At 45.9% G+C, this 15,297-nt stretch overlaps 1 protein-coding gene across 7 annotated transcripts in view; it reads right to left on the bottom strand.

Annotated features, from left to right (window-relative positions):
* Positions 1-1,154: 1,154 nt before the first annotated feature.
* The window catches only part of L2HGDH (L-2-hydroxyglutarate dehydrogenase), a 31,089-nt gene continuing 16,946 nt past the window's right edge, over positions 1,155-15,297 (bottom strand). For all 7 annotated transcript variants that reach the window (XM_061612592.1, XM_061612591.1, XM_061612593.1 and 4 more), the window contains 4 exons: positions 14,373-14,540; positions 8,251-8,408; positions 4,619-4,750; positions 1,155-2,451 (listed from right to left, as the gene is read on the bottom strand). In XM_061612592.1, coding sequence (XP_061468576.1) covers positions 2,256-2,451; positions 4,619-4,750; positions 8,251-8,408; positions 14,373-14,540 — 654 coding nt within the window. In that variant the 3' untranslated portion in view covers positions 1,155-2,255. The remainder of the gene's footprint in view (positions 2,452-4,618; positions 4,751-8,250; positions 8,409-14,372; positions 14,541-15,297) is intronic.

Here is a 15,297-nt window from a genome sequence, read left to right as displayed (position 1 = left end):
AGGCCATCAAATCCAACCCCCTGCTCAATTCAGGAATCCAAATCAAAGCATTCCCAACAGATGTCTGTCCAGCTGCCTCTTGAATGTCTCGTGTTGGAGAGCCCACTACCTCTCTAGGTCATTGGTTCCATTGTCATATGACTCTTAACAGCTAGGAAGTTCAAGTTGATCCTGACTTATGGAGACCCTATGAATAGGATTTTCATGGTAAGCGGTATTCAGAGGGGGTTTACCATTGCCTCCCTCTGAGGCTGAGAGGCAGTGACTGGCCCAAGGTCACCCAGTGAGCTTCATGGCTGTGTGGGGATTTGAACCCTGGTCTCCCAGGTCACAGCCCTGCCCTTCCTTCCAGTAGGAGCCCAGGACAGACCCATTAAGACTGATTCTGGTTTATGGAGTGGTGTTGGTCTGCTGGCTGTTGTATGCAGTAAGGGAACATGCTCACTATGGCCTATGCCGCATGGGAAGCCCCATTCCTTTCTTCAAGGGCAAACAGAATACTTTCTGTAGACAGGCTGCCTCAGCACCCCATTATTGGGTGGGAGGAATTTTGTAAGCAATCGAGTCCTTCCCAAACAGAGAGAAGACAAAGTGTTTTTATTTTACCATATTTCTGTACCACTTTTCAGCCGTAATGACTCTGAGTGGTTCACAATGATAAAATCAGATTTACAGGTAGCTGATATTGCTTTTACAATAACAGATTCAGAATACCAGGTTCTCCTGGTGATATTAAGCAGATATCACATGGCTCCTGCCTCTGAAAGATACTGGTGGAAAAGGGACTTGCATGGGGGAGACCTTATTTGCAGTCCTCTCCCCAGTCCAGGGTGTCTGTCAATCAAGGTAACTGCTGTGGTTCCTCCCTCCCAGCTTTCATTGCTGCCTAAATGAGGTTTTAAGTGAAACAGGCACGTTTTTCTGCTTTGCAAGGCACAGGCTTTCAGTAGCAAGGTTGGGAGAGGTTGTGCATGCAGGGACATGAAGAAAGGTTCTTGTGCTCATCACCTAACTGGCTAGCTGGATCCAAGAAAAATTGCAATGCAGGTGACTGTGACATTAAGAACTTCCAATGATTCACAGTCTGTTTGGAGACAAAACAAAACGTATCGTACACCATAACTCAAAGAAGAAAACACCTTTGTATTTATGCAACAGAATTTTATATAACTTTATTGGCCAGTCTAATATACAACTTTAGTATGAATTCACATTCTAACAATGTAGCTTCTGATCACAGCCAATCTCCTTCCAATCATTCACTTCCATTATATTTGTTTTATACAAACAGCTTGCATTTATTTAGATACAACTTACTTTTTTCTATCTTTGCATGTCTGGACTATTGAGAAAAGGAAGACTGTGTGCATATGCAGACCTAATCAGAAAATCTCACACACAGCCTGCAATCTTCAGAATGGTCTGATTGTCCACCAAGACAAAACAAAAAACCCTCGAGAGAGAAAACACTTCTTGCTAGGGCAAGCCATTCTCTGCTTCCAATACGTAAGGTACAATCCATTATTATCCTGCACAATTCTCACCCATTCAGTGACAGCAGGGGGTTGGACTTGATGGCCTTATAAGCCCCTTCCAACCCTACTATTTTATGATTCTATGGGACTTGACCATGAGTGTTTCCCTCTGGAACATGCTTGCAGTTTGCTTCCAGACACCAACTTCCTATGTTCAGCATTTATGTGCTAAGGTGGAAAGCGGGAAACAAATTTGGTACTTTGATAAACAGTTTTCCATTCCTGTGGGCTCACAGCATGGCTTTCAGTAATGGCACAACCTATATGTTCTTGCAGTTGCTGCAGTCTGCAGTGTGGCCTGGCATGGATAGGCAGAAAACAGCATGAGACAGAGTTGGGTTTACTGTGTACCGGAGAGACAATCCCTTTTTTGTGGAAAGCTGGCTGTCTTCCTGCTCTGTGTTCTTCAGGTGATTTTGGGAGGGAGGGAAGGACGGAGCTCCAGCATCCCCTGGTAGTTTCAAAACTTCCGAGGAGAAGGAGTAGGCACATCTGCTGTTCTAACTGCTCAGTCCTGAGTTAGAATCTTCCCTGCCACTTGCGTTACGCTTCACCTTCCGTGGCGTTAATTCTGAGAAGTTTGAGGCTTCTGCAAGGCAAACTAGTTGGCAGCCCATTTTTTTATTGTCTCTCCCCAAACAAGCAACTTCCCTGTCATTTCCTTGATTGCCACCCTTCAATCACACAGTGTATGACCACAAAGAGATCAAATGGGCCCAATCACAGTTCAAATCTCTGCTCCACTTCGCTGGCAATCATTTTTGCAATGGCAAGAGAGGAGGTAGCAGCAGGTGAAGGAGCATTTCTGACATGGAGAATCCGGCTGCCAATGTCTCCAGTGCCTCCATCAAACACAAAATCATCAATCAAGTTCCCGTCCTTGTCCAAGGCCTGAGCTCTGACTCCCGCTGGACCTCTGCACAAGGAAAGGAGAATTTGAGCGTTCAAACAAGGCAAGATGGAACTGGAATGATTTACTCCCCCCACCCCAGCTGCATGGCCCCAAGTGCCACAATCAGGCTTCAAGGAAACCTTATATCAGCTACAAAAATAGGCTTATTTCAAGCGTAATTACAATGGAGGCGGGGCAATTGAAGGGGGGGGGATGAAGCTGGAGAGGGAAGAACTATCCCTTCCCGGTGTGGCTGCGAGTCCCCCCATGCCAATATGCCCTCATCTCCCAAGCAATTGTAGCCAACAGAATGCTTTTTTCAAGGCTAATTGTTGCCTGGGTTTGAAAAGAGCAAAAGACTCTTTTTGATCCTCATTTTATTTATTTATTATTTTATTTATATCCTGCCCTTCCTTCCAGTAGGAGCCCAGGGCGGCAAACAAAAAAAATAAAAACACTATAAAACATCATAAAAACAGGCTTTAAAAGCATATTAACACATCTTTACAAACATTTAAAAAAGCTTTTAAAACATTTTTTTAAAAAGCTTTAAAAACTGTTTTTTAAAAAGCTTTAAAAACTATTTTTTAAAAAGCTTTAAAAACATATTAAAAAGCAATTCCAACACAGACACAGACTACATTAAAGGGGAGGGAATTCCACAGGGTAGGTGCCACAACACTAAAGGTCCGCTTCCTATATTGTGCAGAACGGACCTCCTGATAAGATGGTATCTGCAGGAGGCCCTCACCTGCAGAGCGCGGTGATCTACTGGGTATATAAGGGGTAAGACGGTCTTTCAGGTATCCTGGTCCCAAGCTGCATAGGGCTTTGTAAACCAAAACCAGCACCTTGAACTTAGCCCAGTAGCTAATGAGCAGCCAGTGCAATTCTTTCAGCACACAGGTGACATGATGGCTATACCCTGCCCCAGCGAGCAGTCTTGCCACTGCATTTTGCACCAGCTGCACCTTCCGGAACAACTTCAAGGGTGGCCCCACATAGAGTGCATTACAGTAATCCAGCTTGGAGATTACCATTGCTGGTGGGGCATGTGTGGTGCCCATAAGTTTCTCCAACTTGCAAATGTGCCCATGGGCCCAAATAGGTTAGTGGCCCTGCCACCCCCTCAATGATTATCCTCAGAGAACTACAGTTCTCAAGATTCCCCAGGAACGGGAAGGCCCACCAACCAAGTTTAAATGTAAGCAAACCTTACTGAACTCTCATATAACTTTGTAACAGTTTGTGGCAGAAAAAGAAAACAGATTTTCTGCCTAACAGTTCTATTAGGTCTTTTCCTCAGAACCGTTCGTTGTTCAGATGAGTCAGCAGGTAGTTAGTCTTGGAAAGGGGAAGGAACATTGGAGAATCAATGCCTCAACCTGCACTCCTGAAAAGAGACTGTCAAGAAACCCTGGTGTTGCAGATGCCATTTTCTCAACGTTTTTGCGGTAACATTATAAAAAAAAAGGAATTAAGAAGACGACGCGTGGTGCCAATTAATCCACACACATCTTCCTATTTCATCTTTTATTTCCAAGGCAAGCTGAAAATTGACATTACATCAGATGCAACGTCTGCTGCTACTGAAAAAAGTTCCTCTTCCTGCCCCTCCCCACAGAGCCAGACGATAAGAAAACAGATGATGTCACACAATTGTGCTGTACGCTTCTCCACCCCCACTGGCAGCAGCCAGTGAATAGGAAGAGGGGAACTCAATCATCACATGACGACATCATATCACACATCTCATATCTCACAACATCCTTGGGGAAGGGAGGAGGAGGAGATACTGAAATGCTGTTTTTAGTGGCAATTACGCATCTTGGAGATGGATGGTTGCTGGCATCACTGTCCAAGACAGTATGTCTCACTGAGTGCCAGCTGCTGGGAACTGCAAGTGGGGTGAGCCTCAGGTCTTGCTTTCAGGCTTCCCAATGGGGCATCAGGCCACTATGAGAACAGGATAACGGACTAGATGGGCCTTTGGCCTGACCCAGCAGGGCTCTTCTTCTATTCATCTTCCAAGATGGTCAACAGTTGTGGCATTAGTTTCCTCCGTAATCAAGGAGCTCCCCACTTCAAGTGGATAAATACACTTTCTCTACTGAAATCATCCAACTTACTCAACTGAAAATTTGAGGATACATCTGCAAGTTTTTTTTATTTAAAGTTATTTATTTATTACCTGAGTACATCATTGACGGTAACTTCGGGTATAAATTTCTGCAGCTGCTTCACTTGAGCACTAAGGAAACACGCTCTGTACATTTCTCCAATTCCGTACGAGAAGTTCCTCAACACCAGCTTCCACAGCCCACTGGGGAGAAGGAAATAAGCAACACTCGTTGCAAGTAGCCTTCACTTTGAGCTTTAATCCATAAGCACACGTAACAGGCACACACCTACCAGCATTGGATGTACTTCTCTGACCCTGGACACATTATTACTGCAGCTATTTCCAGAGGGCTGGTCCCACTTGTGTGAATGTTTTTTGCTGGAAACCAGACTAAAGGTCTTGCGGTACCCTAAGATATCAAATTTCTTACTATATCATAAGCTTTGGTGGAATACAGTCCTTCACTCATTTCATGTATATCTGTGAGTGTGAGAGTGTACATAGTAAGGGCAGAGCCCCAGCTCACTTCTGTTCACCAACCCCCTGCGACTACCCCCCATGGTAACCACTTAGAGCAGCCTTTCCCAACCAGTGTGCCTCCAGATGTTGTTGGACCACAACTCCCATCAGCCTCAGCCAGCATTGCCAATGGCTGAGGCTGATGGGAGTTGTGGTCCAACATCTGGAGGCACACCGGTTGGGTAAGGCTGACTTAGAGCTTCCCTCTCCCATTCCATGCATCTACGAAGCCCTCTTTTCATCTGCCCAACCCCATTTCTGAAGACGCTTCTCCTATTCTGCAATCCCTCTTTGTACTTTTCTGTAACCTCCCCACGCCCTTTGATCACAGACCACCCCCATGGTAGCCTGAATCTTCCTTGTCCCTCCCCACACACTGCAACAATTTAAACCCACTTTTCACTTTCTCCCCAGTTATGAAGCCACCACCCTTCCAATTTTGCAGCACTCTTTGTACCCCCATTTTCACCTGCAACCAGATGCCTCTTCCTCCCCCTCCTTTCTGCCACCCTCCCCTACCATGTTTTTTTCCACCTCCCCATGACCAATCTTTTTAGCGCACTCAGTTTTCCATCTCTCTTTCTCTCAACCTGCCCACCCCAGTACACTGTTCCCCTATTGGGACACTTATTTATTTGATTTATATCCCACCCTTCCTCCTAGCAGGAGCCCAGGGCAGCAAACAAAAGCACTAAAAACACTTTAACACATCATAAAAACATACTTTAAAATATATTAAAACACAACCACCATTAAAAACATATCAAAACAAAACATCTTTAAAAACATTTTTAGAAATGCTTTAATAACATTAAAAAAAGGTTTAAAAATATATTAAAAAGCAATTCCAACACAGATGCAGACAGGGATAAGGTCTCTACTTAAGAGGCCTGTTGAAAGAAGGTCTTCAGTAGGTGCCAAAAAGAACTGCCTGTCTAATATTTAAGGGGAGGGAATTCCAAAGGGTGCCAATACACTAAAGGTCCGTTTCCTATGTTGTGCAGAACGGACCTCATGATAAGATGGTATCTGCAGGAGGCCCTCACCTGCAGAGCGCAGTGATCGACTGGGTATATAAGGGGCAAGACGGTCTTTCTGGTATCCTGGTCCCAAGCTGCATAGGGCTTTGTAGACCAAAACTAGAACCTTGAACTTAGCCCAGTAGCTCATAGGTAGCCAGTACAATTCTTTTAGTAGCGGAGTTACATGTTGGTGATAACCTGCTCCAGTGAGAGTTTTGCTGCCACATTTTGCTGTGGTGTTTGTTTTGTGTGGAGCTGGATAAAGAATTTGAACTGCGTAGGCAGAGAAAAAGAAACAGATCTCCATTGCTCCTGAGGAAGGATTACTCCGAAACGCGTTAAGCCTTAATAAATCTACCAAGCACCAGAGCCTGCCTCTCCTTTCTGTCCATTGCGTGGTGCTTTTCCCTTTTGTTTCTGCCACATTTTGCACCAGCTGCAGCTTCCGGACAAACCTCAAGGGCAGCCCCACATAGAGCACATTAAAGTAATCCAGCCTGGAGGTTACCAGTGCGTGGACAACAGTGGTCAGGCTATCCTGGTCCAGAAACGGCCGCAGCTGTCTTACCAGCCGAAGCTGGTAAAAGGCACTCCTAGCCACTGAGGTCACCAGGGCCTCTAGCGACAAAGATGGATCCAGGAGCACCCCCAGACTACGGACCTGCTCTTTCAGAGGGAGTACAACCCCATCCAAAGCAGGCAACTGACCAATTATCCGAACTCAGGAACCACCAACCCACAGTGCCTCCATCTTGCTAGATTCAGACTCAGTTTATTGGCCCTCATCCAGCCCACCACTGAGTCTAGGCAGCGGTCCAGGCTTGCAGGCCTCTCCCGATTCAGATGTTACAGAGAAATAGAGCTGGGTATCATCAGCGACTCAGCATACTGCTGACACCTCGCCCCAAATCTCCCGATGACTTCTCCCTTCCTTCCCAATTTTCTCTTTGGTACACATGCATCAGCCCCAACCCAGTTTTGCAGCCTTGGTCCACCCCCCCTTTCCCCTTTATTTAATTTATTTATATTATTTGATTTATATCCCGCCCTTCCTCCCAGCAGGAGCCCTGCTTATCCCTGCTTCCCCTTCTGGAATACCCTTCTTCCCACCCACCTCCATCACGACGCCTCCCACTGCATTGCTCTGGTCTAACTTTCTTCCCCCCCCCCTCAAGAAACCCACTTTGATACACTTCCTTTCACTCTGTCTCTCTCACACACACATACACACAGGTCCCTTTCTCTCACATGCATGCACGCACAGAGACCTCCCTCCCTCTCTCTCTCTCTCTCTCTCTCTCACACACACACACACACACACACACACGAGTCACTTCTGTTCTGCAGCCCCCTTTGCACGAACACACCCATGTATATACAAGTGGATATATAATTGAAGGGAAAAGGGGCTGCAGCACTGCGGGACAGGGCAAGATAGGCAAGGCCCGGCTTGTGATATACGAAGGGATCAATTCCTCCTCCTCCTCCTCTCCAGTTGTCTTTCCTTCCCCCACCCCATCACGAGGGGCATAAAACTGGCACAGGCACACACAGGCCTCCATTCCTCCCTCCTAGATTTCCCCAGTCCTCAAAATGCCTCCTTTACCCCCAGCCAGTTCGACCTCACCACTCCCCAATTCCTTCTCTTTCCCTTCCAGTGCAGCCACCAGAGAACTAAACCTGTCACGCACCCCTTACCCATAACCTCCACCCCACCCGGGAGAGACAGACAGGGCCACCTTCTCTGCCTGAGCTTCAGCAGTGGCTCCTCCTCCCTCAGGGTGAGCTCGCCATGAGGCAGTGGGCATCCGCTCTGGAGGTGAAGAGAAGCGGAGGGTGGGGAGTCGGCCCCATCTGTCTCGCCTTGCAGGCCTTTCCCTTCCTCCAGGTAAGAGCCCCTGATCTGGGGCTGGCCTGGGGTGGTGCTGCTGCCCGAGGAAGGGAGGGGGCAGGAAGAAGCAAAGGGAAATGCACATACACAACCAACAAGCACAACACCCCAGGGACCGGCCCGTGGGAGGAGGGCTCCCTCTTCCATTGCCCACAGCAAGCAGCGTGACACTCCCCAGGATCCCCACAGCAGGTTGCAGAGAAACTGGGTACGGTGAAGGTAATGGATTCTCATTTTTAACCTGGAAATAAATGAAGAGAAGACACTACCTGTAAGCAGTTGCATCTATAAAATCTTGGACGCTGAAGTCAAAAAATCTGTAGCCCTCTCGTTTGAAGGCAAGCACAGCATTAGGCCCAAGCCAGACACTGCCATCCATCCTTGGGGTGAAATGTATGCCCAGAAAGGGGAAACGAGGATCAGGTACCTATCATAGCAAAGCACAAGAAATGGATTTGGTCAAAATGCATTTGAAAGAAGCACATTCTGCACCACACAGAGAACATGGGACAGTTACAAGAACTCGCTCAATTGACACGTGGAATGATCTGTTAACTACACAACCCATGCACTCTTTGAATTCCCTCAGTTTCAGTCAATTTGTCCCTCACTGATCTCATCTGGATGCAACACTACACTACTGTTTACTGTTTATAAACCATGTTTAAAGGCAAGACAAGCAATCATCCGCAGAAATTTTTCCGGGGTGAGGGTGGGGAGTTAAACCCTGAAAGGGGAAGCAGACTTTTTTGGTGCGCAGTTAAAGAATACCACCTGTATGTTTTGGCTCACACAAATACTACAAAGTTAGTGTTTTTTTTAAAAAAAGGAATCTGGGGGTTATAGTTCATCAGACTGGGACCAACTGCCCCCCTTGCTGCCCTCTGTGCCCCATGGATGCCCATGCTTAAACTATGGCATTATTTCTCTCACCGCCAGTATCACCTCAGGTTCTCCGCAGCTCCCGAATACTTTCCTGAAGGCCTTTGTGGTGCCCTTACATTGGCAATGCCTCACCACATCGGCAGCCCACTTGCTACTGGTCAACTGGGTGAATGAACAGGGTGTGGAACCACTTCAGCCGCTTTGAGGGAATACCACACCAGCCCTGACTTCCCCCCTTCCCCCATTACATTTGACAACAGCCAGGAAGAGTATTAATCCCTTGTGTGCACCATACTCTTTGAGTTTAGCCACGGATGCTGAAAAGGGACATTGTCCATCTCCCCAAAGAGCATTACCAGGCGGCCTTCCTGAGTTCCCTGCTGCAAACATGGGGAAGAGCAAATAAGCTTTGGGAGCAGTTTGAATTTTGAGCTGTTCCTCATGTGGCCTTTTTAGCAGTGACTTCTCCTTAGCCACAGTTAATCTGGAGGATGTCCAGGATCAGACATAATGTTAAGAGTTAGCAGCAACCAAGGCTTACAAACCAACAACAAACTTTGGTTAACGAGCGAGTTTTAAGCATGGTTTATAGGCCATGGGGCCAGGTTCAGATGATCAACTTTTAACTATGGTTAACTAAACCATAGTTAAAAGGACTGCCTTCAAGTCGATCCCGACTTGTGGTGACCATATGAATAGGGTTTTCCTGGTAAGCGGTATTCAGAGGGGGTTTACCATTTCCTTCCTCTGAGGCGGAGAGGCAGTGACTGACCCAAGGTAACCATAGTTAAAGCATGGCTTAGCATTACACATGAACCAGGCCACTACCTCGGCACCAATCTTTGTGCAGTTCTCAAAAACACACCCCTTCCCTGCTTTGGGCTTGACATATCGAATGCTAAATATAGACAACACCTGTAGCCGCACACATACTAATAATATTGATTCAATCCCACCCTCCCCCAAAATATTTTTGTGTGTGTGCACATATGTACGTGTCTTTCTCTCTGTTTCCGGACAGACACAGTCCACATCTCTTCTTTAGGTAAGTGTATGGATGTATTAAAATAAGCTGGGGTGGGGTGGGGAAGAGGTGCTTTTAAACCAGAATGGAGGCCATGGAGACTGGCAGCAATGACTTGCAACATTCTGGGGAACTGCTTAGAACACCGAACAACCCTTTGCCAAAATATACTCTCTCTAGGTAAACTGATCTGGACTAGATCATTTCCATCTCTCAACAACCTCTCTGCTCGCCTTATAGCAGCTTAACTTAGACTTTGACCAACAGCGGTTAGGGCGGCAAAAAAGTCTTACTTTGCTGGGACTTCCGGGAAGGGTGACTTAGCCTGTGCCTGCTTTTGAGACGGGCTCCTGCCTCAAAAGAAGCTTATTCAGATATATCAGTCAGTTTTTTCTTTTTTTTTTGACTGATTAAACTTCTCCCGGGTAGGGAGAAACGAAGAGATTAACCTCAAAGCCTATTTTTGTTGGGACGACCAGATCTCATTAATTTATGGGACGAGGTCCAGCCGACGAAGGTGGGACGGATTTTCAACAGCAAGCTCTATCTGTTAAAGCGAACGTTCATCTTATCTTCTAAGAGAGAACGCACTAACAGGCAAGCACCCTTCTTTCTATATTTTTCTTTTACTTGACTTAAATTGTTGCTGTTTAAAAGAGATTTGCCAGATTGATCTGTTTTTGACATCTCACTGGGGAGCCATAACTTCTCTCTGCTACGCACTAATTAATAGCTTATCTCTGTTTTTGTTGCAAAAAGCTGTCCTGGATTTGCATTCTAAAGATATACACAGAAGAGGGATTTCTATTCCAGATTTTTATTTTGAAAAATATTATACTGTTTTGAGACTACTCTCTTTTTGGTCTATTTTATTTTGACGAATCTGTTTCTTGACGATTGCCATTAATTGTTTCGATCCTGGGAACTGCATTTTGTTTACTTAACTATTGGAGAGATAAGGCTGTCTGCTCTGTTTATACTGTGATGTCACCAAGTTTGGAGTATTAACCCAATTGTTGCTGAAATAAGAAGTGGTTTTCCTATATTTTTCTTTTAAAATGGCAATTAAGAAAGTGGCTGAAAATCTGGAAATAACTATGTTTCAGAAAATAATGGATGAGATTGAGATAATGAAAATTGAATTGAGTAAAATGAAGCAGGAGATTAAAGATATAAGGGTCCCTGTGAGAGAGGTGACCCTGGAAGGGGTCCCTGTGAGAGAGGAGACCCCGGAGATTGGAACAGGGGTCCCTGTGAGAGAGGAGACCCTGGAGACTGGAATAGGGGTCCCTGTGAGAGAGGAGATCCCGGAGATTGGAACCAACGTGGAACAGGAACAAGATTTGGAGTCTATGGACTTTAGAAATAAAATCTATTGTTTGGAACTCAATGTTATCTCTGAAGAAATGAATGAAGATTCTAGAGATAAAGTTATTAATGGCATGGATAATCTTCTGGACTGGAATGATGTGATGGAGCCCAATATAGAGAAAATCTATGGAATTAACTGCAGCCATGTGACAATGGAAAAACTTTTAAGAGATGACCCAGTGTATTTTGAAAAAAAGAACAGAGATATGATTTTACAGCAGTATTTCAGCAACCTATTCAGAATGGATGGCAAGAAAATATTTGGGATAGAGGTAATTCCCATCAGACTCTTACTATATGACTATGGCTTTGACAGCAAGATTATTATGGAATACTGATAATGGAAGATTGGATATTGAAATTACTGGACTTAACAAGACTACTGAAGATGGAAGATGAAAATGGAACTAATAGAGATAATAGAACAATGGCTACTGAAATTATTGAACCTAACAGATTCTGATGTGATGGATTAATTGAAATGTTTATTTTGACTATGGTTATGACAATAAGATTATCATAATTAGTAATGAGATGGATTAATCGATATGCTTATCTGGAAAAAAAAAATTGATAGATATATTTCTTAAAGAATTGAAACCTCTCTTTGACTTTTTGTGGAAAGAATAAAGTAATGTTTATGAGATTTGATGATTAAGTAAGATAACTACTGGAGGAAAGTGATTTTATAATATGACTTAAGAGACAGGATTGTTATATATTATAGACTTATAACTGATTTGATCTTTGACAAATGGGAAGTCAATATTTTACTCTTTATTTTTTATTTTTGTTTTTTCTTTTCTTTTTTTCTTTTTGTTTAACTATTTTTGATTTTGTTTTTTGTCTTTGAATGTTTTATGATTTTGTCTTGTATGTTTTATGAAAATCTGAATAAAAATTATTGAAAAAAAAAAAAAAAAGTCTTACTTTGCTGCCACCATTAGATCATCTCTTTGCCGCCCAGCGGAGCTTTTTAGGGTGGTACAAGGGCTCTTACATTCTGCCCCTCATGATACTAAAGAAACATCAGAAGCCCGCTGCAACGAATTTGCGGAGCACTTCCAAGACAAGATTGCTTGCATCCGTCGGGACTTACACTCTGATGTTATTACAGATGATTCCATTGGAGTGTCCAGAGCGCGGTCTTGTCCTTCATTGTTGGATGAATTTCAGTTGGTGCAGCTTGATGAAGTGGACAAGGTGCTTGGAATGGTGCGGGCGACCACGTCCGCCCTAGATCCTTGCCCATCTTGGCTGGTGAAGGCCGGCAGGGCTGTAACCACCGGCTGGGCCAAAGAGGTGATAAATGCCTCCTTGAGAGAGGGAGTAGTCCCTAGTAGTCTCAAGGAGGCAGTAGTGAGACCTCTTTTGAAGAAACCTTCTTCGGACCCAGATGTTCTGAACAACTACAGGCCGGTGGCGAATGTCCCTTTTTTGGGCAAGGTCTTGGAACGGGTGGTCGCCGGCCAGCTCCAGGCGCTTTTGGATGAAACCGATTATCTGGATCCGTTTCAATCCGGTTTTAGGCCCGGTTTTGGCACCGAAACAGCCTTGGTCGCCCTGTATGATGACCTTTGTCGGGAGAGGGACAGGGGGAGTGTGACTCTGTTGATTCTCCTTGATCTCTCAGCGGCGTTTGATACCATCGACCATGGTATCCTTCTGGGGAGGCTCGCGGAGTTGGGAGTTGGGGGCACTGCTTGGCAGTGGCTCCGCTCCTACTTAGCGGATCGTCGCCAGAAGGTAGTGCTTGGGGAACACTGCTCGACACCCTGGACTCTCCATTGTGGAGTCCCTCAGGGGTCGGTCTTGTCCCCCATGCTTTTTAACATCTACATGCAGCCTCTGGGTGCGGTCATCAGGAGTTTTGGAGTGCGTTGCCATCAGTACGCTGATGACACGCAACTCTACTTCTCCTTTTCACCTTCTTCAGGTGAGGCTGTTGATGTGCTGAACCGTTGCCTGACCGTGATAATGGACTGGATGAGAGCTAATAAACTGAAACTCAATCCAGACAAGACTGAGACACTGTTGGTGAGCTCTTTACCTGCTCAGATGGTGGATGTTCACCCTGTTCTAGATGGGGTTACACTCCCCTTGAAGGAACAGGTTCGTAGTTTGGGGGTCCTTTTTGACCCTTCCTTGTCGCTTGAGGCTCAAGTGGCCTCGGTGGTGCGGAATGCGTTTTACCATCTTCGCTTAGTAGCCCAACTACGCCCCTATCTGGACAGTGACGATCTCGCCTCTGTTGTTCACGCTCTGGTAGCTTCTAGATTGGACTACTGTAATGCGCTCTACGTAGGGCTGCCCTTGAAGACCGTTCGGAAACTTCAGCTAGTGCAAAATGCGGCAGCCAGGTTGTTGACGGGGACCCATTGGTCCGCGCATATAACACCCGTCCTGGCCCGTTTGCACTGGCTACCTATTCGTTTCCGAGCCAGATTCAAGGTGCTGGTTTTGACCTATAAAGCCTTACATGGTGTGGGACCGCAATATCTGATGGAACGCCTCTCCCACTATGAACCTACCCGTTCACTTCATTCAGTATCTAAGGCCCTCCTCCGGGTACCAACCCATCAGGATGCCCGGAGGATTGTTATTAGATCCAGGGCCTTTTCTGTGGTGGCCCCCGAACTATGGAACAGCTTACCTGAGGAGATACGCCTGGCGCCTACGGTACTTTCTTTTAGGCGCCAGGTTAAGACCTGGTTATACTCCCAGGCATATTAACGTTCATGTTTTATATTTAATGTTTTTACTCTACTTTGTTGTGATTTTGTATGTTTTATTGTAACTTTGTATTTTAACTCTGCTGTTCACCGCCCAGAGAGCTATTCGCTATGGGCGGTCTATAAATAAAATAAATAAATAAATAAACATAGCCAGAGGAATGTCTTGCAAGCGTTAACAATCCCAAGGTTCCTTAGAGGGAAGCCAAGGTGGTTCAACAGGGTTACGTGTGCGATATGGAAGTGCCCTGAGACTGTAAGCCCTCTCACGCCTTGTGCAAAGCTTAGTGTGTTGTTAAATAAATATTAAATCACCACCACCACAGCTAAAGCACCCAGAAGCCCCAAGGGCTTCCTCCACTCTCAGGAAATGACATACCGGATAGATATTTCCTTTAACCAAATAGCACTTCTCTGGCTTTAGCACCAAATAATCACCCCGGAAAGGCACGATACGGGGCTCCAGGCTGCAACCACTGATCCGAGAGAGGCGGTCTGAAAAAAGCCCTGCACAGGAGACAAGGTGCCGACACCGGACTTCCTTCCCCTGCCACAAAAGAAGAAGCTCAGCCTCAGCAAAACTGTAACACTATTTAACATGATCACAAAAGCAACATCTCTTATCCTTCCAATTTCCATGCCTCCTGTTCTGCTGTTCTCCATGCCTGAAGGTACCTGCCCTAGTGAGAGTGAGACAGGAGGGGGCGACAGGGACTGGTCTTGACCAGGAGTGGCTTGGCAGCCCAGAGGGTAGGTGGCTGGTGCTTCATGACCAGGGAGAGAGCTCTCAGGGGAGGCCTGCCTGGCCTTTTGTGTGCTAAGCTGGCAGGATTTAAACGGGCAACTCTCCAGCCTGGATCTCTGCACTTTGTCCTCACTGGGTGACCTACAGGCTTTCTGTTTCTTCAGCAGTGAGGGGAGTCAGGGGCCTTGGGCAGCTGTGAAGCAGGCTGAACTGTAGCTTCAGGCTTCTCATGAGAGGCACTTGGTCCTTCAGGGCAGAGCCTGCCACCATCCTCTTCCTCCCTGTAGTGTGTAGAGGAGAGCTGGACCTTGACCAGGTGAAGGAATATGGAATCCTTGAGGCAAGTGGTGCTTGACCCACACTAGGACAGGCCACTCCTGCATCAAAGTCACTATTTAAGATGCCTGGGGGTAACATGAACAGCCTCTTGCGCTGTCAGTCAGGCCACACCTCTTCTATCACTCCCTTTCTCAAGAGCCATTCTCCTCCCATTCATTTCATTCCCCCTTTTCCTTACCCTCAACCACTAAACCTTCTGCCTTCTCTTGTCCAACTAACA

Source organism: Rhineura floridana, chromosome 2, assembly GCF_030035675.1.
Source record: "Rhineura floridana isolate rRhiFlo1 chromosome 2, rRhiFlo1.hap2, whole genome shotgun sequence".
NCBI classification, from domain to species: Eukaryota; Metazoa; Chordata; class Lepidosauria; order Squamata; family Rhineuridae; genus Rhineura; species Rhineura floridana.
Note: the sequence above shows the minus strand (reverse complement) of the source record. Positions and strands in the feature narration are given on the sequence as shown.